Raw genomic sequence first — 25,264 nt, 5'->3', positions numbered from 1 at the left:
ATGCCTCTTGTAATAAATAGGCTGTAGTGAGTGAAGTGTTTCATGCAGCACCACATAAGGTGTTGTTGAAACCGGCAGATGGTGGGTTGAATGACATGGAGGGTAAGATGCTGCACAAATGATATAAGTACTTGACACCAATAGTCAGAGTGCAAACCATACATACTTCCTCCCATGAGTGTATTCCACTCTTTCTCCATCAATCAGAGGGCCATCTGGTGCCTCTCAGAACACGTCTACCATGGTGGTCCTGTTAAGCACTAACTCTAATCTAAGCCAAGGCTGGTCTCTATCCTGTCACTCGTGTTCAGTGATTCAGTGTTAGAGAGGTGTTGGTAGATTGCAAGAAGTTAGGCGTCACTTATAGCGAAAGCAAGGAGCTTGTAAGAGTTAGGAGTATATAACCTTAGCCGAAGCTGGGGTCTAAGGCCACAGCATAGGCTAGCTTAAATACATGTTAGACTCATACTAAGAATAGTTCCTACAAGGGTGCATGCAGCGAGAAGTGCATCTTTCAATGAATGAGAAGTGAGGACACTAAAAGAAGTGCACTCCTGACGAATGAGAGTAAAGAGCGCATATCACCTGCATCTGCACGGGACTCTGTCTGAATAGGCTGCCTCCCGTAGACCGCCCTCAACTAGCGGTCGACTTCTGTCCAACTACTAAGAAGCATGATGGTGCATGCAGGTCGTTGGTCATCCGGGATGCGGCAGCTGTGAACTGGGGTGACAGCAACCAGGTAAATGGGTAAGGGGTGTGCCAGTGGAATATTATGGGTCTGAGAGATAAGATAGGTAGGTCCAGGGTTCCGAGGGATAAGGATAAGATAAGATAAGAAAAATAGGGGTAAAGTTGTAATAGGTCCCCTACGCTTGACCGCTGTCTGCACCTCCATCTGGTGCAAATTTGTAAGGTTGAGATAGCACTTAAAATGAAATACCCATTGTTGCTACAGGGAAGAAACAGAGTTAAGAGAAGTAGGCAGGTGGATGTTTGTTATGGATATTGGGTATCCATTGATTCAGTGCATGAGTCAACATATACCCGTACTCAGCCTTCTCGGTCTTAATACTGACTTGCTTGTACTTTCTCTTGTTTTCTCTTACTTTCTACATTATTCTTACTAATGCTAGAATATTATGGAGCATTGTATAATAATAATGACTCAAACCTTTCCTTAGTATTTAAACTCATAGATAACATTGTATTAAAAAAAGCTTTTACCAATCTACTACTTTAAGGACACCTTCACTGCATGGACCCTCAGTTACACCTAGCACTTGCTGAACAACTCATTGGTGTCATGAATTCACCCTTATTTTTTGCTTATCTTATCTTATCTGGGCAACTTGTCATTCAACTCTCATCATCATTCCTTGTACCTGATCTGTATCATTCATGACCCACTCAGTCACATGCCCACACCACATTACCTCACGCCATGGACCACATCACTTGGACTCTGTCATGGGCTCTGCTGCCATACATTGTAGAAGGTAGCACCATACAGATGCTACCCTTCTTACTCACAGGAGTGCTTCATGCTCGCACCGCATCACCAGGACATTGCCACAACACCTCCCACCTGATTGGTCCCTGGATCACTGCTCACATGCATGATCTGTTTGATGGCCCATAGATCTGATCATACTTCTATGGGCCCTACCCTTAATATTCCTTCACATGCATGATCCGTTTGATGGCCCATGGGTCCAATCATGCTCTTAGGGGCCTGACCCTACTTCACCCAGTCACGCTTCTTTAGGTCGACTCTGATCACATCCTAGGATGGATAGAATGCCACGTATGCTCCTCAGAAGATAGCACCACACGGGTGCTAGTCCTTTGACTCATGACATGCTTCTACCATATCAAGCACCATACGGGTGCTAGTCTTCTTACTCATATGAGCGCTTCTCCTATACCAAGCACCATATGGATGGACACCTTGACATTCACAGGAGGACTTCTACCATACCAAAGCCATATGATACAGAAGACAGCAATGCATTAGGACAGTACATACTAGTAAATACCGCAATGTATTTAGTGTAGCCTTGCTGTGGTCTTACACCCCAGCTTCGGCTAAAGTTATACACTCCTAACTTTTCACGCAGAAACTCCCTGCTTCAAGGACTAAGGACTATCATCCCTAACCTAGTGTTTGCAACGCCCTCCATCATACTGAATCACTGAACACGAGTGACAGTTTGGAGGTAAACATCAAGCAATCCAAGTTAGTGCATTACAATTGGATATGCCTAGTGCTTTCTGACACCAACCCAAAAGTTACGCTTAGTGCTTGCCTTCACCCTCGTCCTGTAATAGCTTCGCACTTACAGGCTTTCTATATCGGTAATTGCTCCACACTTACCGGCCACTTCCCTCAGTAATTGCTTTGCGCTTACTGATCTCCTTTATTTCGCAAACCGGACCACTCAGGTCTCCTCATGAACCCTTGCCAGAATCCATTATATTCTCTAATGATGTACATCATTTTTAATTACTCTTACCTCACTTCGATCACCACTCCTCGCCTCATGCTCACATCTCTGGATTTTGGCAGATCCATAACAATGTTCCCAGAAAAAGGAACTATGCAACAAGAAATGAGCCAACAAGTGAAGCAAAAATAGACTGTGCACCTCATAACCCAGAGGAACGCATATGTATGTCACAGGTATCAGCTCATCATGAAAAAGTCATCAAAAAAGATTGCACCCCTCACTAAAATTTAAAGTCATGGTGGAAATAAGGTATGCCACAAGTGAGAAGGAGGTCAGCACAGGCATGGAGATGATGGGCATGAGTGGGAGTGATCAAGAGACCAAGATACTGATATGGACTTGGCAAACACTGCGGGTTGGCCAAATATGCTATTTTTGGCATTCTCCTCCTGTCCCACAATTGCCCAGTATGACAACAGCTACATTCACAGAGGGATATGACAGTCAATCAACCATGACCAAGTAAAACTGTTCCATTTAACTGTGCTTGTGCTTAATGGTCACCATCATCAATGTATAACACCTTACACCTCGTGGTGCCATAATGTCAACAAGGAATCATATAGCTGCCTGAATTAAAACTTTCCTCATCCACAACATTATGCCTATGCCATTCAACCCCTTCCCATCTAATAAAAACCATAATCCATGCTTGTGTATTAGAGCTCTCTCCCTCAAGATGCATGCCTATTCTCTGTGGAAGTGCTTATAAACAGTCCCTCATTTGAGCTAGACCTCTGGTGGGGTGGGATTTGGCATACATTGATGGGGCACTTGATGAGTCATGATTCCATATGTATGTCACAAATGTTTTCAGTCTCTTTGAATGCAGGATGTGAAATGAATGCCCACAGCCATAGAGCAAACAACAATGATGAAAAGAGAAAAGAATTTCATTCCCCAGGAATGTTTTGGGTCTTCTGGGTCCCAGTGCAATTTGGTGTGGCTGTTAGTCCACTTGAGTCCTCCTTTATACTGCTCAGACCTGTTGTTCCTATTCAAGAACTATCCTATTTAGGGTTCTCTGCAGCTTTTGCAGGGAAACACTATTGTCATTGTTTATATGGAATTGAGTTGTGGATCCTTGCAAAAACCTACCTATGCTACAATATCCATGATGGGGATCATTACATTGTATTGATTCTATGCTAAATGGCAATTCCAAGAGTCGAATACATATCAATGAATGCAAGAAATTTAGCCAAGGTGACCAAGGTGACATCTATAATTTATATGTTTTTAGACTAGGACTGGGCACCATTTGGTCATATCATGCCACAATCATCCATACCTATTTTGTAGTCAGTGAGTCATAGCATTTACAGGAAATAATATTCTCAAGGTTACTGTGGAATAAATTTAGGATATCTGGCCGAGCACTTGTCTATTTTTTCTGCTCCACAACTGGCATGACACTCATCCTCCAATCAGGATGAATTTGTCACTTTGAAATGTACTACATTTAGAATTTTGAGTCCATCATTTCAGGTTTGTATCATGGTAAGCAATGTGGATCAAACAGTTATCCCATTGATTATGAAGTTTGGTTTTTGGAACTGAGGTGTGTAGGAAATTGAATTGCATTGCCTTGGACTCCTGTAATAACTTGTTTCTCTCACATTGAATTGAGAATGATCACATTGACCACATAAGTCTTTTGAATTCATCTTCCATGAGAAATAATGACGAATGAGTGTAATATTTAATAGATTCAAAGATATCTGAATCCTCTGAGATATCCATGAGGAAGTAAGTCTACATGAAAACAGTGCACAAGAAAAGTATGACCAGCCATTCTTTGGTCATCCCTAAGGAAATGATCAAGGCCTGTGCATCTGAATAGTACTGTGGTCTGGAAACTGAACACTCTCATCAGTGAGTCACATATTCATATTCTCAGGATAGTAAGTTGGCCATTCTTCTGCTTAGAAATGATGGTGGCTTTACTGACTCTTCGACATGTTCATAAACTTTGCATATTTTGTTTCAGTGCCAGATACTTTCTCCCCTCTCAATATCATGACAGGTAGCTTGATGCTATATCGCAGATTGACTCAGAATTTGCATCTGTTGAAGTGGCCACAATGCAGTTGTCTGACTCCTGGTTCAATGCAGTTATCATCAAGGTCCTAGCACACAATGCAATTTACCTTCCAAATTATATCTGCCAAATCACTGATTACAATCTAGGGATATACACTGCACTAGTGACAGATTTACTGTGGAAGATTCGTGCATAGTGAACCCTTCCAATGAGATCATGACTGACAGAGTAATTGTGTAGTTTTGATCAGCATTCCTCATAGATGTCAGACAAAAGTCCTTGTTGGAACTTCTGTCTTCATGTATATCATGGCAACAATATACATTGCCATAAGATGGTATTATGCTATACAGTGACATGCATGCAATGCATGCATACATGTAATTTTGCGAATTCTATGAGTTCAAATGTGTGTCAACCCACTAAGTAATATTAATGCATAGCTGGCATCGAGTGGCACATACTGAGGCAGAGGCAGCATATAATAAATTAATCTGAGTGGAGCGCATGGCTTAGACTTAGAACGGCATGCTGGTGTCATTTAAGTGTGAAGTCGCAGTGCCTAACTCACACCCTATGCATCCCTCAGCAGTGCTTCACTCAAATAAAATACACTGAGAAGATAATATATTAATGGAACTTCACACAACATTGATCTATGATGTGCAAACCCTGCCAATCTGGCAATCACTGAGAGATGTCATTCAGAACCGAGGACCACCCAGTCTGAGCCCCCTGAGGGGATTTTGGCTGACATGAGAGAAATCCTGTAACCAGAATGAAATATGGAACTAAGAAAAGGTGGCACAGCAACCAAATAAAAGTACCAGCTTACTAGCGATGTCCACGACAGAGGAATCAAAAACAAGGAGCTAATTAGAAGGAATATTCTGCATGATGTGGCAACTCTAGACCTTGCCAAGCAGGATGAGCAGCATGTTACCGAGCACTAACTCGGATGACTGACTCAGAATATTAATTAGTGACCATGCAATTGATGCATCATGGAGAGGAAATGGCCCTGGGGTGGAGTATATCTATTTTCGATATTTCTATTTATATAATTAGCTGTAAATAAAATGTTAGAGTGCGGATGTAGTTATCTAGAATAATAGTAACTCAGACATGCACTTGGGATACGAGAGAACATGTCTATTCACCTAGAATAATAGTAACTATGAGTGAATGTAAGTAAGAATGTCTGGACACAAGTAAGTACAAGAAAGCTCACCTCAGACTTGCACTTGGGATACGAGAGAACATGTCTGAGGTGCACGTAGGTAGGTACATCACTATATGTAGCTACGGAGTCTGTTGTGGATACAACCATGTATGTAAGAAAGAAAGAAAGAAACAGAAATAAATCTTTGGGTATAAGCGGGCCTGACTATGGGCATACTTGCCACTCTGACACTCCCCCTCAAGTCGCATGTAGTCCCAACTCGACTGCAAAATGCTTTGCCTTGGTGCTAGGCAAGGCCTTCGTGAGTGTATCAGCTAGCATCTCCTCAGTAGGGCAGTAGATGAGGCACATCGAGCCGTTTTCGATAACCCAATGAATAAAGTGGTAACAGATATCGATGTGTTTGGTGCGGGCATGGTACTGGTGCTCCTTCGCGAGGGCAATAGCAGACTTGTTGTCAGAAAACAGAGTCGTCGGACCATCAATAAGTGAGCCGAATACTTCAGAGATGAAGCTACAAAGCCAAAGACCTTCCTTTGCTGCATGAGTCGCTGCAACATACTCCCCCTCAGTTGTCGACAAAACCATGAGCTCCTGCTGTTTAGAACTCCATGAAATAGCACCACTATCAATAAGGAAGGCATACCCAGTGATGGCATGATGCTCCTCGGATTCACTGCCATCAGCATCCACCCAGCCAGTCAAATCCCGGTCAGTCTCCCCAAACATCAACTTCCAGTCCAGCATGCCTTTGAGGTAATGAAAAACGCGTTTGCACTGCTCCCAGTGTGCCATACCTGGATTCTTCAAGAACTTGGAGAGCATTGTCATGGTGAAGGTGATATCAGGACGAGTACCTTGCAAGGCATACATGAGAGAACCAACAGCTTCTGGGTATTTGATGTTGTGCATCTGGGCTATTTCCTCGAGGGTAGTAGGGGACTGAGCACTGGAGAGCTTGACATGAGGGTCCATGGGGGTAGAAACGGGCTTCAAATCATCAAGATGGAAGTGGCAGATGATGGACTCGATGTAGGCATGTTGAGAAAGGGACAAGGTCCGCTTTTGGTGGTCCCGGATAACTTCAATGCTGAGTAGCCAGTGAATCGGGCTGAGATCAATGACCTCAACTCTGGTCCCGATTTTCTCCTTGACTTCTGCAATCAGTTGCATCATCGTCATGGCAATGGTGCAGTCATCAACATGCATGGCAATGACAATGATATCCATTCCCTCTTGTCTGTAAAAGACTGCCTGATCCACACTGCACCGCTTCAACCTCAAAGTCTCCCAGCAAATGGCTGTGAAGGCTTCATACCAACAACGGCCGCTCTGCTTTAACCCATAGATCGTTTTGCATAGGTGGAGGACTTTGCCAGTAGCATTGGGAAGAGGAAATCCAGGAGGCTGACGCATATAGATCCTTTCATCCTTGGTGAGTGTGCCATTCAGATATGCTCCTTTGATGTCTATCTGACGGATTTTGAGATTGAGGTGAGCAGCAAGTGCAAGAATCATTTGGATCAACTGCAGCTTTGCAACTGGAGCGTAAGTGTCAAAATAATCGACGCCTTCAACCTGGGAATAGCCCTGAGCAACAAGCCTCGCTTTGTAACACACCACTCTTCCTAATGCATCCTTTTTCAGCCGAAAAACCCACTTTGAGCCTACAATGTTCGCTCCCTCTGGCTTCTCAACAATCTCCCAAGTCCCAGCACTCACCAGCATGTCAATCTCCTCACATATGGCCTCAACCCAACTAGCCCAGTCAGGACAGCGCTTTGCTTCTGCCAACAACAATGGATCAAGACCCAGTGCTTCACTAGAATCTGCAACCATCATGTACTCAACCTCGCCCTCGACTTCTTGCTCTATCTCATCAACAACTGCTAGATTTGCCACACTACGAAGGGGTTGGACAGGGTGTAATTCCCGATTTTTGTACTGTGTAGGATGGGCAGCACGAGGGAGGTTTCTTCTCGACTCAGGTTGGGCCTGGTCATTTTGAGGTGGCTCAGGATCACTGTCTTTGGTTTGGGAGGGTGTAACAGGTGTGTTTGGTGGATTTTTTGGAGTAGGAGGTGACTTGACTAACTGCTCTTCATCCTCCCCCTCAAGTTCCTCCATGACGGCATCCTTTGGCATGTCATCCACCTGCACGATAGCTTCAGGTTTCCCAAACACAACACTTCGCTTGACCGTCACTCTCCGTTCGCCTGGCCAGTAAATCCAAGAACCCTTGCTCTCATCATCAACTCCAATCCACCTCGCTCCTTCACCTGTGGGTCCAATTTTGACTGATTTGGTGTTGCCTGGTGAACATAGCAAACACAGCCCCACTTGTGGACATTGGATAAGTTAGGCTTCTCTCCAGTAAGCATCTCGTATGGCATCTTTCCATCTGGCAAGGCCTTAGTTGTTGTTCTGTTCTTCAGCCAAACAACATGATGAAGAGCCTCCCCCCATAAAAATTTCGGCAACCTGCTCGCATGAAGCAAAGCTCGTGTCCGTTCAAGTCCAATTCTGTTGAAATGTTCTGCAACTCCGTTCTCCTCAGGGGTATCATGCACAGTACGTTTTGACTCCATGCCATGATTTTCGAGATGATTGATGAATTCTTTGCTCAGATATTCACCACCCCAGTCAGAATGAAGTGACCCGATATCTGCTTTTGCATGAGTCTTCACCCAGGCTTCGTACTTTTTGTAGGCACTGAATGACTCTGATTTCTTGTGAAGCAGATAGATACGGGTGAGACGAGAGCAATCATCAATGAAGCTGATGAAGTATCTCCACCCATTGATCGTTTCAATGCGTGAAGGTCCCCAGACATCGGAATGGATTTCTTTGCCAAAGGTAGATGCACCACCACCTTGGCAGACCTTGGGAACGGACTGATGCTTGGTTTTGGCATAGATACATGCCTCACAGAAGAAGGGGTTGCCAGAAGGGGATTTATGAAGCTCAAGACCAGTGACAAAGCCATGAGTAATGAGACACTTAGCAGTGGTGGGGGACATGTGTCTCAAGTAGCGGTGGAGTTCGGCCTCGGTGAGTTTGACAGGTGATGCTGCATTCACCATGCCCTTTTCACCTGACTCATGAAGAATGCGATATAGGCCCTTTTGAGAGCGTGGGATAGAACTGACATGGTTTCCATCCAGGTCATTGATCCTGCACATCCCTTGACCAAAAGTTAGGGTGTACCCAGCTTGATCAAGATGACCAACAGAGACTAGGGTGTACCCAATCTCTGGGGAGTATAACACCTCCATGAGATGCATCTTCGACATGTCGTTTCCATCTGGAACATTGACCCATATCTCCCCCTGCCCAACAGCTGTAAAATCCTGGTTGTTTGCGGCTGTGAAGCGCTTTGGTGGAATTTCCTGGTAAGTCTGAAATTTGTCGCAGTATGGGGATAGGTGCTGACTACAGCCAGAATCATAGAGTTCAGCACGGATTGAAGAATTCGGAACATTGGCAGGTCCAGCTGCACATGCGGCATCTTCATCTTCCTTCTCAGCCCTTTTATCCTCATCGTCCCACTCATCCTCGCTATCTGACACGGACTCAAGGTCAGGAAGCTCAGAGCACTCTGAATCTGAGTCAAACATGCTCTCCTCCTCACTATCAGAGACTTCCTCGAGGCCTGGTAAGGACTCATTGTCACTCCCATCAAAATCAGAAGCTGACGACAGATTCAACTCAGGAATCTCATCCCATGCATCATCAAACAACAATGATACATCAAAAATTGTGCCCTTCCCCGGTTGCAATCCCGGTGGCGAAGACACACTCAACGATGTGGCAATAGCAGCCCAAACACCATCATCCTCCCAGTCTACAGCAGCATTTGCTGAACCAGAAGATTTTCCATCTGATTTGCCTTTCTCGCCTCCCTCCCTAGGAAGCTTGGGGCTTGGACACTTGGACTGGACATGTCCATGTCCTCTGCAATTCCAACACACCCCCTTCGGATGTCTTTCCCTCTCCTTTCCCTTTCCTTTGTTGCCACCATAACTGCCTGATGGGGCAGCAAGCACAACACTGGTATCCTCTGCCTGCAGTTTATTATCCCAGAAAATTTTCTTCCCCAGGCAGACTTGATCATACTCTTCAATGGTGAGTTGCATGATGTATGCGGGATCAAGGGATATGCCTTGGGCTGTGGCCAGTGAACCTGAAGTAATGGTAAAGGCTGCAGTGGTGGTATTTCCAGGGACAGTAGTAGCAGCAGCAGCATGAGCAGCGTTGTTTGTGAAGAGAGCTGCTTTAGCAGCAGAAGTGACAGTGGAAAGGTAGCATTGGTAGTAGCAGGGAAGCGATCCAATAATGCGAGTCGCATACTGGTTGTCTGTCAAGACCACACCAACAGCACACAGTTCCTCATATTTCATGCAAAGACTGGTGAGATGGGTGTGAATGTTACCATTGTTGGGGCATTTCATGTTGTTGAAACGAGCTTGCATGTCAGCAATAATGTGGGTACTGAGGGCAGTGAATTTCTCAGTAAGTGCATTCCACATACGTTGATGTGCTCGGTTGCAGCGAGTGACTAAAGGCTAGTGAATGGATATGAACACCACAAACACCAAACCCTCTACTACTCTACACAAATCACCAAATATATTGAATTTGGGCGTTTCGAGTATGATAGAAGCACTCTACAGACTTCAATAATCAAGGGAAGTTGTTATAAAGACGTTTATTCGTTACTAGTGAGCTATACAAAGGTACTACTCGCACTAGTGGGGTTGTTAAGACACAATTGAATGTAATAGTGACTTGTTTGGAGCTACTGCACTCGCTCTGACTGAAACTGCTTCGAACTAGTGGCTCTCTTGGCCCTATACTGCTTCCTACAAGTGATAGACACTTGACTAGTCGCACTCTTGGCTGACTAGTGGCACTCTTGGCCTAAGAATAATACTTTAAACTTCGAGAAACTCGCTTAAACTAACTTCAAAACACTCTGAGCCTAGGCAGGACACAACAGTGGACTCTAAAGCACTTCTATTCACTCAATACTATGGGTAACTTAGCGACTAGTCACCGCTTCATCGAGGTTAAGCACAAAAGCCTTTAATTGGGGCACTAGTTACTGACTAGTAGGTCACAATCGCGGGGATGGCTTGCCTGCCTGCACGTGCACCTACTCTACTGCTTATATACTGACTAGTAAGGTACAATCGAAGTATAAATAAACTGGGTAAAGGGTATTATTGGTAAGAATTTCTTGGCTAGTCACAAGTAAATGGTGAATGATCATGCAATACGCGGTCTAGAAGTAGTTTCTTGATTACTAGTGGGTCCGGGAACTCCGCGAGTGGTCCTCTTCCGCACCCTCAGCCCAACAATGCTCCACTAGTGTCACGGATAAGCTCCGATTCCAGCGTTCATGCCTGTAGTAGCTGTTCGATCATGATCGAAGACGGAACCCGGCTATACTAGTGCCGACCGGAATAGATCTCAATCGCCCTAGTCAGATCTGGGCCACTGGCTTCTTTCACTAATTCATTTCTAAGTCCCGTTAGAGACTGCCGCGTGACTAGTCAAACCGTCTTAGGCATTCCTGCTCAGATCATTCCACTAGTGACTGTACTTTCACAAGATCTGTGTATTCTGCTTCTTGTTGGATGCTCTCATAGCTACCCTCGTCTACTAGTGACCGTTATTCAATGACTTGTACTAGTATTCGAGGTACTAGTCATGCCAGCTTATAGGCTTGACCCACTAGTGGTATCGTGCCTAAGTCCTGGCTCGACTAGTAGCTTCCTGGCTTGACTATCAGCTCGAAGCCTCCACTATAGTCCTCTAGTTATGACTAGTCAGGGATAGATATGCACTAGTATTATTACAAAATCGCAAAATCAAGGTGTGAACGCGTGGCTAGCATATCAACGTTCAACAGTGGCATGACACAAAAGCTCAGTCAAGGTTGAGTCCTCCAGCTTCTGGACAAGGTAATGACGAGCCTCCTTCTCCTTCTTTTTCCACTCAACAACTTCAGCTGTGGCAGCAGCAGCAGCAGCAGCATTGTCACCTTGTTGAGGGCCAGGAGGAGAAGGTTCAGAACCATCGAAATGGCCCCAAACACCTTTGGATTCGACAGCGATTTCGAAGCAGTAATGGAAGATGAGGCAGTTAGTACCTGATACGTCAAGCTTCAGAACGTTCAACAGCACGGTAAAGTCAGCAGTGATGGTAGACATAGTGGGGGATGGAATTCAGAGTCAAAGTAGCAGCAACAGAGATCAGCAGCAGGGTGAGACGCAGGGCCCAATGACCTGTTAGAGTGTGGATGTAGTTATCTAGAATAATAGTAACTCAGACTTGCACTCGGGATACGAGAGAACACGTCTATTCACCTAGAATAATGGTAACTATGAGTGAATGTAAGTAAGAATGTCTGGACACAAGTAAGTACAAGAAAGCTCACCTCAGACTTGCACTTGGGATACGAGAGAACATGTCTGAGGTGCACGTAGGTAGGTACATCACTATATGTAGCTACGGAGTCTGTTGTGGATACAACTATGTATGTAAGAAAGAAAGAAAGAAACAGAAATAAATCCTTGGGTATAAGCAGGCCTGACTATGGGCATACTTGCCACTCCGACATAAAATGTTGGAAGTACAGAGGAGAATGTGTGTGAGAGAGAATTAATTAGCCTCTCGAGGGAGAGGCATCATACTTAAATACATCTTGTACTACTTCTAGAATTTACTATGGATTACCATATGTGTCTACCTTTGCAGTTAAATGTTTATGCTGCTTAGTCATGCAAAGAGCGTGCGTATGGCATTACCCTGGCTGTATTATGATAGTTACTATCCAAGTAATACTTGCAAGTAGGTAGTACTATTTTGCACCAAGGCCATCAATTTCGGGCTTTGTACATGCCGCTTGCACTGCGATTGACAATCTGCCTCGATGTAGTAGAATCAAAGTAAGCATCACATTTGAGTCATTTGCATTTCATTTCGACAAGTTGCCCAAGGTCAAAGAAGTAAACAATTAGAATTGCTGACATTCCATTCTGTAAAGCATCAGAGCCATGAAAGGAGGACATTAAAGATGACTCACAATGCATTGTGATTGCCGTTATCGCCTGATCATTCACATGCTGGGAGTGTTGGCACGGTCCGGTTCCTCCGCGATAATGTGCACCATTTCCATAGATCTCCGCCTGTTCATAGCTACACTCATGACTATCGCTAGTCATCAGGCATTCTCTCTATCGGACCTAGCAATACGGTTCCAATGCTATCCTGAGATCGTAGATATGGACTTGGATGCACTGTTAGGACATGAAACACAGAAACACAAATGCGCAGTGCACATACCAAATCTGAATCACCACAAGATTGATACCATCGACAGGTCCCACAATCTCCCTGAACATGGCACGTCGTCTTCGTCCGAATCAATACCTGGTGACTAACAAAATAGACCTTCTTACCCTCCCTGACTATCTTCATGCATTGTGCATTCCACAAATAGAGTGTTTGTGTAGGGAAACAAAGATGTCCGGCGGGATGAGGATGACGCATAGACAGTATGTGGCTTACTGGTCATAATGATTATCCTAACAAGGTGTTAGTGTGTCCCCAAACAAAAAAAAAGACCGACTCGCTGAGATAGTTACCGAGATGATGACCACATTCGCTTCTGGCATATGTTCAATCATACGCGGTGGCTTAGTGAATATCTTCGGGCTGAAAGACTGGCCAGGTAAGTGCCATTACCGCTTCTCCTTGGCAAATCGACAAATGGATCTCGATGAGGAAATAGGCATAGCCGAAGCACGCACGCGCATAGGAATCCTGACTTTGGCTGGAGAAAGGTCATTGCAGAAGAAGCAGATGAGCAGAGAGCTATCTAAGGATTAGAAACAAAAAGTGTGGGAATGAGAATACACAACGTATCCGGCTAAAATAACTTCCTCTTCATCCTCCAGCCCATTGATGGAATCCAGCTTATCAGAGACAGTGTGCTGGATGGGCTTTTCCATCGTTATGAGTGCATTCTAGCACTAACTCAGGATTGCTATCCCAACACTCCCCCTCAATTCCGAGTACCTAGAATACCTGCAGATAAATATTTATGTAATGGTCTTGGTAGTCCTTTAGTGAATATATCTGCTAAGTTCTCCTCTGAGGTGCAGTGCTGAACTTTGACTTCATTTGAAGCCATGTGCTCATGAACAAAATGATGATGGATATCAATGTGTTTTGATTGTGCATGGAATATTGAGTTCTCAGCAAATTTGATTGCTGATTGATTGTCAATGAAAATAGTAGTTGCACCATCAGGTGGCAACCTTAATTCAGTTAGAAGCACTCAAAACCATATTACTTCTTGAGTTGTGTGCACAAGGGCCATATACTCTGCTTCCATAGTGGATAGGGCTATGGTGGGCTGTTTCTTTGAACTCCAAGTAACAGCTCCCCCTGCATAGGTACAGACATAACCAGATGTTGATCTTCTATCTGTTCTGTCTTCTCCCCAGTCTGAATCTGAATAAGGTATCAGTTCATCTGTAGTCCCTCCATATGTAATTCCTAAGTCTAGAGTCCCCTTCAAGTAATGGAAAACTCATTTGAGGGCTGTGACATGCTCAGCAGCTGGATTCTGCACATATTTGCTTAATTCTGTGACAGCATGTGCAATATTGGGCCAGGATCCATTTGCTGCATACATCAGAGATCCGACACCAGTATGGTAATATTGTCTGATGGCTGTGTCAACACCTCGGGAATCTCCTTTGGGGATTTTCTCTAGCTGTACATTCAGGTCCATGGGCATTTTGACTGTTTTACAGTCTTTCATGCCCATTCTCTCGAGTACCTTAAGAATATATGCCTTCTGGGATAAGGTAATAGTGCCCTTCTCCCAATTTCTGTCTATCTTCATGCCCAATATATGTTGAATCTCCCCCATGTCTGTAACATTTAACTTCTTCTTAAGTTCTTTCATGTTAGACATGGTTTCATCATCCTGGGCAAGCAATGTCATGTCATCTACTTGCACAGCTATAATTATGGGATCTGATTTTGCTTGTCTGATGTATACACATTGATCACTGATCAATCTCGTGTATACAAGTCCCAAAAATGTAGTGTTTTATTTTTGTTCCAAACTCGGCCAGATTGCTTGAGTCCATACAATGTCAATTTGAGGTGTGCTGCTTTTCCACTTCCATCAGAATATTCTGGCAGTTGAGCCATGTAAATGGATTCATTGAGCTTTCCATTTAAGTAAGCTCTGATGACATCCATTCCATGTATAATCAAGTTTCTTTGTGTGGCAATGGCCATAAGTAGGCGGAATGTGTCCAGCCTGACAACGGGTGCATATGTCTCAAAGAAATCAATGCCAGGAACCTGTGAAAATCCTTTTGCAACAAGTCTGGCCTTGTATCTGGTGATTTTCTCATCACCATCCCTTTTTAATCTATAAGTCCACTTGCAATTTACAAGTGATCTGTCTTGGGGTAATTCTTCTAACTGCCATGTACCCAGAGAAGTCAATAGATTATATTCTTCATCCATTGCTTTCTTCCAATGATGCCAATCTGGCCTTGTTTTGGCTTCTTCAAGGCTTAATGGCTCATCACTGAGGTTATCTGCAGTCTCCCCCAGACATGTATAGTCTGCTGCTATATTTGCAGTTTCCAAAAGTTCCTGTGACATTTCATGCTGCAATTCCGGTGGTTTCATGCCTCTTGCAGCTGGATTATTGAGCAACTGGTAACTTGGTTGATTGATTGATGTGATCCGGACCGATTTGTTACGTGGCTCAATCACCTTCCCATGCCAAATGGGAAGCTTCAATTTGGCTGCCAGGGCATCAAGGGGCATTTTCCCTTTTGATTCAGCAATTTTAGCAGCCGTGGAATCATCAGAAATGTCATCATTTCCACCTGGAGTCTGCTCGACATTGTTCCCTGACTCCCCCTCGAGCGATGAAGGGTGGGATACAATATAGTCGTTGTCTGTAGGGTCTTTAGTGTTGTCATCAAGGAATATAACATTTATTGAGGTCTGAATCTGTCTGGTCTGAGAATTATAATATCTTCAGGCCCTAGATTCATCTGTAAGACCTGTAAAAATAAACTCCCTTGATTTTGGGTCGAGTTTTGACCTTTTGTTATCTTGCTGCAACACCCAGCACTTTACTCCAAACTCCTGGAGTGTTGAAATGTCCGGTTTCATGCCCCAAAATACTTCTTTGGGAGTTAGATCATTCTTGATGGCCTTAGTCGGTGATCAGTTCTTCAGGTACGTGGCATATGCCACTGCCTCAGGCCATAGGAATTTCAGCAAGTGTTCTTCCAGCATGGCACATGCATGCTCCATGAGGGTCTGATTGACTCTCTCCGCAATTCTGTTTTGGGGTGGAGAATATGTGGCAGTCAGTTCCAACTGAATGCCATTGCCATGGAGGTATTCCTTCCCATTATCAATTCTCATAAACTTCAGGTCCTCCCCTTTGTGGACTTTGATGTATTTCTGATACTGCTGGATTTTCTTTTGGATCTCCATACCTTCTTTTGACTTGAGAAAATACAACATTGTCCTCCAAGATTTGCCATCTGTGAAGCTTATGTAATATCTTTCTCCATGGATACCCTGAGTTCAGGCTGGCCCTCATAGGTCCAAAAATGTCATTTCACCTATTCTTGTGTATTCCCTTTGAGCTTCTTGTGGAAATAGCTCAACATAGTGCTTGGCCTTTATGCAGGCTTTGCAATCCTTTTGGGGCTCAGCTGACTCATCCACATCCATACCCTTGACCATCTTCTTTCTGAATAATCTCTTTACCAATCCTATATTTAAGTGGCCCATCACTCAGTGCCACTTCTGCCATGATCGGGCTGGTTTAATTGTGTGGGCTTGAGTTATTTCTGGCACAATGATGTCAAGGCTATACATCTTTGAAATCTTATCTCCATGACCAATTTTCTTGCCATGCAGTGAGATAATGTCTATCCAGGATCCTTTGAATTTGAGTTCAAACCCGGCATCTGTGATGCGCCCTAGTGAAATAAGATTGAATGGTGCCTCAGGACAGTGAATACAATCCTTCAGTGTAACTGAGGTAGTCTTATCCCCTTCAACCATTTTAATCTTTACTATTCCTCTTCCCAAGCCTTTTGACTTTCCTACATCAATAACTTCATGTCCTGGGATCTCAACATAGTCAGAAAAATGTAATCTGTTCTTGACTATATGTTTAGTTGTTCCTGAGTCCCCCAGCCATGATGACCCTGCAAGTGTAACAAGTGCAGTGTCTGTAGTGCAAAATGCAGTCTTCTTCATCTGAATCTGATTTGGCAACATATGCCTGGGTCTGGCCCTTCCCTTTCCCCTTCCATGACTTTCCAGAATTCTTCTTTCCATTTAGGCAGTTTGCCCTGATGTGACCAGTTTCTCTGCATCCATAACATGTGATTTTTGAGTTGGACTTCTTCCTGCCATGTGCTGCAAGTGTTGTGGTCAGATCAGAAGTCTTTTCTCATAATCGGATGTCTTCCTGGAGAATTCAGGAAATCAATTTGTAGGAATCTTTCAAATCTGCAGTGTCCACTGATGAAATAAATGAATTCCATGATTCCAGGAGTGATGTAAGCAGTGTAATAGAGAAGTTCTCCTCCTGATAGGACCTCATAGTCCTAATATGTTCCTCTATGTTTCATCTATTACAGTTCTACCCCTATTTTCCTTATCTTATCTTATCCTTATCTCTCGGAACCCCAGACCTACCTATCTTATCTCCCGGACCCATGATATTCCACCAGCACACTCTCTACCCAGTTACCTGGTTGCCGTCACCCCAGTTCATGCTGCTGCCCCCCAGATGACCAGTGACCCACATGCACCATCATGCTTCTCTTGATGGCATCATGCTTCTTAGCAGTTGGACAAGAGTCGACCGCCAGTCGAGGGCGGTCTACAGAATGCAGCCTATTCAGATAGAGTCCCACGCAGGTACAGGTGATATGCGCTCTTTACTCTCATTCATCGGGAGTACACTTCTTTTAGTGTCCTCCCTCCTCATTCATTGAAAGACGCACTTCTTGCTGCACGTGCTCTTGTAGACACTATTCTTAGTACGAGTCTAACATGTATTTAAGCTAGCCTACGCTGTGGCCTTAGACCCCAGCTTCAGCTAAGGTTATATACTCCTAACTCTTACAAGCTCCTTGCTTTTGCTATAAGTGACGCCTAACTTCTCGCAATCTACCAACGCCTCTCTAACACTGAATCACCGAATGCAAGTGACAGGATAGAGACCAGCCTTGGCGAAGGTTCGAGTTAGTGCTTAACATTCTCCTTCTTCACACTGAGCTCTAAAGAATTTCCTTCTCACAAGGACAATTCCCATGGGTCCCCTGGACTCATACATGTCTTTTAGAGCTTTCCAGGCTTCTGCCAAAGTCTTTGAACCAGCAATATACACCAGCAGGCCATCTGAAACCCACAACCTTATTGTCAAAAGAGCCTTCCTATCGCTCTTCTTCCAATCTGCCACCAGTGTCGCTTCTGCCAGGGCTAGAGTGCTTCCATCTGCATAATCAATTAGACCTAAATCAGTTAGGATATCAATCATCTTGATCTTCCACATCAGGTAATTTTCTGGGCCCTTAAGGGGGTCAATTCTGTAAATGGACTGGCTTTCCATGTGGTTCTCTATGTGTACATAATGTACAAAAGTGTGAAGTGGGTAACAGTGTAAGTAGTTCAGTTAGGGCCAGAGCCCATAACCTGTTGGAATTACAGAGGAGAATGTGTGTGAGAGAGAATTAATTAGCCTCTTGAGGGAGAGGCATCATACTTAAATACATCTTGTACTACTTCTAGAATTTACTACATATTACCATATGTATCTACCTTTGCAGTTAAATATTTATGCCGCTTAGTCATGCAAAAGCTTCGAGTGCATTCTAGCACTAACTCGGGATTGCTATCCCAACATAAAAGCACAGTAATTAGAAGTAGGTAGCAAGCTTTCAGACCTCCACAGTCATGACATGAAGCAGAGAGCCTAGTGTGCAACCAAAGGACTTGTGTTTGTAGCTTCGAGCAAGAGAATATTATTGGATCTAGAATTATTTTGAAACACTTGTGAGGTTGCAAGGCACACCTTGCTCATGCATGACACCTAGCTTGATTCTGGACAGTAATTGATTGTGCTCAACCCAGAGAACTATTATATTGTGATAACTTGAATGTGCATTTGTGTTTGCGGAATGTGTTTGTGAATTCTGAGTTGTTGCAAGTGGCAGAGGTTTGAACCCTTTGGCTTGTCAATGCTCTTTGAGGGTTTTTTTTGTTTATTCCCAAGTGGCATAGGTTCAAACCCTGTGGCTTGTGGATGTGTTTCTGTGTTTCTGTGTCTCTGGATTGCATAGGTTTGAACCCCATGGATCTATGAAGGGTTTCTGAAGGGTTGTCTGCTTAGAGCACAAAACTTTAAGTTGTGTGTAGTTTGTTTGATGGGTTGTGGCCACCTGTGTGTTGCGTGCAATGTCAATTGAGGGTTGTACATTCTTGTGGGATGTTTGTGGGCTTGTGAAATATTACTTTCACCTCAAAGCTGAGTGATACATATCACTCATCTCCTGTCCTAAAAGCATTTGGACTTAGAGAATTCTTTTGAGCTAGTGCGCTATTATATCTTGAAGAGCGCAAGACATCTTTTAATTCTACTATTATTGTGTGCTTGCATTGCACATCTCCCCTGAACTACTGTGATTCTGTGTGTGAGAGTGAGAGTGGGTGTGTTTAGTGTGTCTACACTATCACATTTCGAGCTTGGCACACACAGAGCCTCTTCAACGGGCATTCATCACAAAGGGACAGACAGAGGAAACCAGGTACCTTGCACTCATAGACTCTCTCATCACTGGTGGTCCATTGTGGGCATTGACAATTGCAAACGTTGTTGTGGGTATGAACATATTAACAGCAGATTGTGTGATTGTAAGTCTTGTGGCAGATCTGTATAAGATCAATGTTTTGATGTGAAATTCTCCTAGATTTGGTGGTGCTGGATCCTATGGGGAAGGAATTGGAGGATCATCGTCCTTCCTTCAATATATGCACTTTGTGGAACACGTAAGTTGCCAGGACTCTGAACATCACTCAAATCACTCATTGTTTCAAGTCTTCAATGTTTTCTTCCTGATTCAAGAGTTGACACCCTTTACTGGTTCACAAGGCAGTTCTTTGACTTTGTACCAAAGCAACTCTATCAGATGGGGAGCCACATACTATAGTATGACACTCTCGACGATGATTATATGTACAGTGCTCATCATGTACTGGCTGGTTCAAGTGAGTACTATCAGCTTGTCTCTACCAGTTTCCACTAATCTGCACTAGCAAATCATGGAGATCATGGTAGAATCAGCCCTATTATATGTCATCATGCTAGTGGTCTACATCCCATTCATCATAATAGATAATCCATACAGTCTTTATCTGCAAGTGGTTCTGGTTTCTGTTACAGTGAGTCTCAGGTTATATCCTGATCATCAAAGGAAACTTCTGACCAGATTTTGGCAGGGCTTCATGCCAACTTTGATACTCCTTCATGTCACCTCTGGAAATCAATCCGGGAACATGAATCCAGTTTCACCAGATAATAATATACATTCAGCAGGTTTACAAAGCCAGTCAAAATTGAGTGCAAAGAGCAGTGTTACATGCATAGATGAGAAGCATGCAAAGCTCATTATTCCAGCAAAAAGTGGGGAAGTTGTATGAGTCATTTGTATTCATGATCCTGTATACCATGATATGGTAACTAAAGTAGGTGGAAATAACAGTAGTTATCCCTTTTCAATTCCATAGATATAGCATAAATTTGACCAGTTATCAAACAATCTGTTTCTGGGCTATGTGTTAGCAACAGCAGATGGATAATAAGGTATCAGAATAATTGTATATGCATGTTTTGACAACCGATCCTGATTTTTATTCTTGGAAGGTTAATAACAAGTGGGCATGGAGAATTTTGCAAGTGCACTTGCAAGCATGCATTTGCATTCTCTAACTTCTCTCACATGCAGTTGTCATGCTTGCATTTGCATGTGCAAATGTGACAAAGATCTTCTTGAGATTTTTTGTATAAAAATATCTGTAGAATTTAATCAGTGCTTCTTGACATAGAAAGATATAATATCTTTTGGTAAAGACCGGAAAGTTGATGTTTATCTTGAGGTAATATCCTCTTAAAGCTTAAAACTAAAACTCAAGAGCCCAAAAATCAACCTATGGAGTGATTATTTGACTTGGAATATTTATTGAATTGATAATTTATTTCAACAGTGGTCAATGGGGGGGTCGGATACCAAGAAAATTGGTGGAAGGCACGGTCAGACTTGGAGAAAGGAAGGTAAGTCAAACATTAGCTGCTGGTCAGAGAGGGTCAATTTCAATAGCAGAGATATCATAGGAATATTAAATGAGCATAGAGGTGATGACTAGAAGCCAATAACTCAAAAATATCAGAAGTGACCAAGAGTTAAGACGGTTCAACTCAAGTCGAATGCAAATGTTACATGCTGTCACACCTCCATCACACTTGCAAGCCAATTGTGAGCTGCTGCTGCTCACTTGTGTTTAATTTCCAACTGCATGTGTTATTTTCAAGAATGCATGCATGCATCTTCTTAAGGCTTGTGTTTGACTTTGTAATACATGTGTGACATCTTTGTGAGATGCATAAACAAGTTTTGGTCATTTGAGAAGTGAAATGTTGCTGTTATGGAGGGAGATTTTTTTGCAGTGAATGCCTATGCCTTTCTAGCATTTTTGTATTATGCAACAGCCTTCCTGAGTCATAGTAAGCGACATTAACCTGGTGTGACATATCCAGGAACCTCAGAATCAGTAAGTAAATGTTCAAGATAAAACACAGTTTATGAGTGTCTTTAAACAGAACTAAGTATTTGTATGCCACATGAACAAGGGCATCCATATGCATGCAAATACATCCAAGTTAAATGTAAGCAAATGCAGTACAACTTGAGTTCAACACAAATGAACTGCAGTTGAACACAACTCGCAAGTGTTACTCACAAAATTCTCCTGACCCATAACAAGCGATTGATGCAAAGGCAGAACACGGACCTTCTAGTCAAGAGTATGAGCTAAGATGGATCAGGAGAATTTCACATTTTTGTGATGCATTTTTGCATTTTTTAGCATTGGGTGCATTTCAGATTAGACCATTATTGCAATTACCTCCCACAAAGGTATTGTTGGCCAGTCAGAACCATGTACCTATATTGTAACTTGCATTATAAGTAAAATCAATGCTTGTGACATGCAATCATACCTTAGAGAATGCTCTGTATGTTGTGTCATAAGACAATCAATGGTTAGGTCAGAACACATCTCGCAGGTCTTCACACATGCGTTAGGACAAAAAACACATGCATTCAAAATAATGCAGTGCCTGTGACACATTTGTGACAGCTACATTAGGGTGCATTCAACCAAAGTTCAACCCCACATCATGTTCCTTGGTACTTCTGGCTTAGCAAACAGCATTTTATACTGTTTTACTGTCATGAATTTACCCCTATTTTTCGCTTATCTTATCTTATCATGGTATCTTATCACGGCAAGTTGGCAACTCGTCATTCGACTCTCATCATCATTCCTCGTACCTGATCCACATCATTCATGACCCGCTCGGTCACATCACCCACATGGCATTACCTCACCATGGACCATATCACTGGGACTCTGTCATGGGCTCTGCAGCCATACACGGTGGGAGGTGGCACCATATGGATAATGCCCTTCCCACTCGCAGGAGTGCTTCTAGCATCATCACGCTCACACCAGATCATCGGAGCATTGCCACAACACAACCATCAATCTTCTCTGATAGGTCCCTGGATTCACTGCTCACATGCATGATCTGTTTGATGGCCCATAGACTGATCACACTCTATGGGCCAGATCCTTCTTCACCCAGTCACGCTTCTTTAGGTTGTCTGTGATCACATCCTAGGATGGACAAGCCGCCATGTATGCTCCTCAGAAGACAGCACCCTATGGACGCTGGCCTTCTTACTCGCAGGAGGGCTTCTCCTATACCAAGCACCATATGATACAGAGGACATAGAAGACAGCGCTGCATTGGGACAGTACACACCAAGACACAGGAGCGGTACATACTAGTAAATACCACAATGTATTTAAACAAGCCTTGCTGTGGTCTTACACCCCAGCTTTGGCTAAAGTTATACACTCCTAACTTTTCATGCAGAAACTCCCTGTTTCGTGCCTAAGGACTATCATACCTTACCTAGCGATTGCAACACCCTCTTCACAACTGAATCACCGAATGCGAGTGACAGTTTAGAGGCAACCATTGTTCAATCCAAGTTAGTGCATTACAATTAGCTGAAGCTTGTATTAATACCCTCATTGTTGTCAAACAACGGTGACCATATTGTCTTGCTTGATTGCTGTCACAAACTCATCAGCAACAACCCTTCTAAAAAGCTACACCCCACAGAGAGCACTGACCCTCACTACCCCATTAGTGAGCGAGTAACGAGCTCTACCACAACTGCCCTCATCGTTTTCATTAACAGAATGACTGCAGTATCTGGAGCATTCAAAAGGAACCTTTATCGTTATACAACCAATCCTTGGGGTTGCTCACCCCTTACAGAAATATTCCATACTCTCATCCTTGTTCAAACAACGGTGACCGTATGAATCCAATAGGCTCTATCACAAGCCCTACCATCCCTCATATCCTAGGAACCCTTACATCCCTAGCAAGGCACCCCTTGTACCATGGTACTCGATCCTATCCATGACCACGAGATGGATCAACTCCCATTCACCCCAACACCGGAGACGACCTCCAGGCCCAACACTCCGCAAGCCTACAATTTGCAAGAGGATACTGGGAGGATACCAAAGGATCCTGGGATGATCCCAATACCTCCATCACCTCCGATGACCAGCAGTTCTACACCGACGAGTACAACCGACTCATCGAGGAACGAACTCTGGAAGAAGGTAGTGGAAGCAATGGTGGCAAGGGACGTGCAACAAAAGGAACAGAGTGGCGAAGAACCACCTTCAAAGGAATCGTTACCCCCTTTCCTCTTTGCCTGAGGAAAGGAACAAGGAGGAGGACAAACCACAGTCAGAAAAACTGACACAAGAGGACATCGAAGAGATGAATCTCCAGAGTCGTTTGGAGATGCTGGACCCATGCTCCATGCCTCAGAGCTCGACGGGGGAATCTACTCCTCCGCCAGCACTCCAAGAGAGGCATGGGGAGTCCACACTTGGCCGGACATTTCCTCTCAAGACTCATATGTCAAGGGAGATGTCTCCCGTTGGAGCCCAGACACCGGCTCCTCCTGTGAGACAGAAATCATCCGGCTCGAATCTGAAGTCGCCTCCAAGAGGTCCGCTTGCCTCTGTAGCCGGGTATATCAATGGTATCACCAAGTCGCTTTACAACTCGCATGCAGCATCCACCAACTGGCCAGGAAAGAAAGAGGAGTGGCTGAGGAAAAAGGGACACTGGATTGGGGATTGCTCATTCCAGTGGATTCCTGGATCACCCCTGAAGAGGGATCCTGGGACCTACCCCCCATGCACTCTGACTCAACTGCCGACGACACCTGGCACTCAGTTGCCGGGGACCGCTGGGAATCCTCCTGGCCAGACACCTCGTATGAGGCCATATGGCCCAATCCCATGGCTCGAACAGCCATCAACGAAGACCTATGGGACTCACTTCCCACCCCCGTACTCCTGGGAAGGGAATACTGAACCATCCCGGAAGAAGAAGAAGAAGGGGAAGATAGTGATACCTCCCCCGACACCTCCTCTGACATGGACGAAACCATCCATGTCTTTGGTGCTGAATTTCAGCACTGAAGACATCTTCAATACAAAGAAACCAGGGGGAGACTGGACCAAACCGCACCTACCAACTGAGGTGTTTTGGACCACGTCACTTGACCCTGAACTGGGAGAGACAGTTCCCCCTCTCTCAAGGAACAGAGGCGCATCGCGCCCTGAAGAAATAAATGAAGAAATAGACATGGATCATCTCAAACAAGAAAGGTGATGTTTCCGGTGTGGACACACTGGACATCAATGGAAGGTTCGCAAATGTGATCCACAAAAGAAGTGGTTCACCAAGAACTCCGAAGGAAGGAGGACCCGCTTCATACAGCGACAGCAAATGGAATTCACGGAAGAACGATGCCTTCGCTGTGGATTCCCTGGACATACTAGATGGGACAACAAATGCCCGTCTGACAGGTCCCAATGGTGCTCTGCTTAAAAAAGCAGAGCAAAAACTCCTCAACGACAAGCGCTGAGGAAAAGGCGTCGACAAAGGACTAGGCAGTCTGCCTAGGTCGACCAGGACTAGTGCTCTCAGCAGAAACCAGGAAGGAGTCGATGACGGACCAGGCAATAAGCCCTTGTACAACAGGACTCAAATTTCTTTCTTGTAAA

General features: G+C 44.1%; 4 protein-coding genes across 4 annotated transcripts; 3 read left to right on the top strand and 1 right to left on the bottom strand.

Annotated features, from left to right (window-relative positions):
* Positions 1-3,627: 3,627 nt before the first annotated feature.
* Positions 3,628-4,750, top strand: EV420DRAFT_1736124 (uncharacterized protein; the record flags this gene model as incomplete). Its single annotated transcript, XM_060480031.1, has 6 exons — positions 3,628-3,644; positions 3,754-3,815; positions 3,999-4,010; positions 4,220-4,259; positions 4,411-4,414; positions 4,559-4,750. The coding sequence occupies 6 exons, from the start codon at positions 3,628-3,630 to the stop codon at positions 4,748-4,750; spliced, it is 327 nt and encodes a 108-aa protein (XP_060322980.1).
* Positions 4,751-11,637: 6,887 nt separating this feature from the next.
* EV420DRAFT_1486649 (uncharacterized protein) lies at positions 11,638-11,952 on the bottom strand (the record flags this gene model as incomplete). Its single annotated transcript, XM_060470433.1, has 1 exon — positions 11,638-11,952. One exon carries the CDS (start codon positions 11,950-11,952, stop codon positions 11,638-11,640), a length of 315 nt encoding a protein of 104 aa, XP_060322979.1.
* A 7,747-nt stretch (positions 11,953-19,699) lies between these two features.
* EV420DRAFT_1486648 (uncharacterized protein) lies at positions 19,700-20,515 on the top strand (the record flags this gene model as incomplete). Its single annotated transcript, XM_060470432.1, has 5 exons — positions 19,700-19,729; positions 19,786-19,864; positions 20,058-20,083; positions 20,132-20,257; positions 20,315-20,515. 5 exons carry the CDS (start codon positions 19,700-19,702, stop codon positions 20,513-20,515), a joined length of 462 nt encoding a protein of 153 aa, XP_060322978.1.
* A 3,057-nt stretch (positions 20,516-23,572) lies between these two features.
* Positions 23,573-25,125, top strand: EV420DRAFT_1486647 (uncharacterized protein; the record flags this gene model as incomplete). The annotated part of the gene is made up of 3 exons (XM_060470431.1): positions 23,573-23,874; positions 23,906-24,865; positions 24,906-25,125. 3 exons carry the CDS (start codon positions 23,573-23,575, stop codon positions 25,123-25,125), a joined length of 1,482 nt encoding a protein of 493 aa, XP_060322977.1.
* Between the last annotated feature and the right edge of the window lie 139 nt (positions 25,126-25,264).

Source organism: Desarmillaria tabescens, assembly GCF_030435595.1.
Source record: "Desarmillaria tabescens strain CCBAS 213 chromosome Unknown EV420scaffold_96, whole genome shotgun sequence".
Taxonomy (NCBI): domain Eukaryota; kingdom Fungi; phylum Basidiomycota; class Agaricomycetes; order Agaricales; family Physalacriaceae; genus Desarmillaria; species Desarmillaria tabescens.
Note: the sequence above shows the minus strand (reverse complement) of the source record. Positions and strands in the feature narration are given on the sequence as shown.